General features: G+C 54.7%; 1 protein-coding gene across 1 annotated transcript; it reads left to right on the top strand.

Annotated features, from left to right (window-relative positions):
- Positions 1 to 146: 146 nt before the first annotated feature.
- Positions 147 to 1,376, top strand: Tco025E_01413 (16S rRNA (cytidine1402-2-O)-methyltransferase; the record flags this gene model as incomplete). Its single annotated transcript, XM_029368351.1, has 1 exon — positions 147 to 1,376. The coding sequence occupies one exon, from the start codon at positions 147 to 149 to the stop codon at positions 1,374 to 1,376; it is 1,230 nt and encodes a 409-aa protein (XP_029231827.1).
- Between the last annotated feature and the right edge of the window lie 135 nt (positions 1,377 to 1,511).

Genomic DNA, 1,511 nt, shown 5'->3' with positions numbered 1-1,511 from the left:
ATTTGTGCGGTGTGCCTGCGGCAGTTTCCATGTGCGTTTGTCTTCGAACTTTTTGCTGCACCGTCCTCTCTCCCCGCCCTCCCCTTTTGTTTGATTGCGTGCTTCTTATCCTCCTCAGAAGGAATCTGCGAGGTGAAGCGTGAGTCATGGCGATTCGAGGGCTTGCCGCGCAGTGTGTGTCTTCTATCACCAGAGGCAGCCGCCTCCTTCGCCGCCCGGTGCAGCAACAGCGTCGCTTCTTCATGTTTAGTGCTCCGCGCTTGGGAACATTCAAGTACCGCCACACACGAACCATCCCCGACGACGCCGTTAACCCATTGACGACTCCAACAAAGATTGACGCGGGCACGTTGCACATTGTCTCTGTTCCCATTGGGAATTTAAAGGACTTTTCTATTCGTGCTCTTGACGTTCTTCAACAGGTCGACTACATTGTCACGACGGATAGGCCGGCGACTAAGACTTTATTGGATTTGGTGCATATTGAGGCTCAAGGTCGCCTTATTCACTACTCGCGCAGCAATCGCACGGCATCCAAGGAGAAACTTGTGGAACTGCTGCGGGGAGGAAGAAGCATGGCGCTGGTTTGCACAAGTGGGACGCCGTGTGTGGGTGATGTGGGGAGTGAGTTGATTCGGGAGATGCAATCGGCGGGGGTGCGTGTGTCGGCCGTGCCCGGCCCCTGTGCCTTGACGTGCGCACTGGCGGTTTCTGGCGTCACTTTCTCCCCGTACGAGAGCGGCACTTCGTCGCCGTCGTCCTCCACGCACGCCGAAGTTCCTTCCCTCGCCTCCCTGCGTTCTCTTCGCGATGGGTCTTTCTTTTTTGGAAACATGTTGCCGGAGTCCCATGGGGCACGTCTCCGCATTCTTCGAAATATCGTCGGAGCGGCGAATTATCCCTGCGTCTTCTACGAGATACCGCGACGGCTGTTGTCAGTCCTGCAGGACGTGGCGTTGGTGCTGCCCAGACGTCGTGTTGTCGTCGCCCACGAGTTAACAAAAATGAATGAGTCACTGCACGCGGATAACGCCGACAAACTACTGGCCTTCTACTCCCGGCAGGAGGCATACGTGATGCTTAAAAAGGGGCAGCTGGTGCTCATCATTGACGGCCCTGACGCCAGTGAAGCACAGGAGCAGTTGCGGCGAGAAGCTGAGAAACGACGGCGATTGCGGCGGGGCATCGCAGAGTTTGTCGGCCAAGGCCGCGACGGTGAGGAGTCGGGTCAAGGAGTTATTCAGCCAAAACCTCAAAGCCGGCGCGAGCTGCTTCGAAGGCGGCGTCGCAAACGGCTTATCATGAAGATTGAGAAGGAGCAAGAAAAAATTAGAATGGCCATGAAGATCAACCACACAGATGCGTCCAAACTCTGAATGGGCGTACGTGTTTCTTTGATAAGTCGGTTGCTGTTATTATGACAATTATTACTATTTTTTTTCTTCGTTGCTGTCCTTGTTATTGCTCTTTCTCTTGCCTGTTGTTTGGGTTTCCGCACATGAGGGCGGCTT

This window comes from Trypanosoma conorhini (assembly GCF_003719485.1).
Source record: "Trypanosoma conorhini strain 025E chromosome Unknown Tco_14.4_contig_00046, whole genome shotgun sequence".
Taxonomy (NCBI): domain Eukaryota; phylum Euglenozoa; class Kinetoplastea; order Trypanosomatida; family Trypanosomatidae; genus Trypanosoma; species Trypanosoma conorhini.
This window is presented reverse-complemented; position numbering and strand designations above follow the sequence as displayed.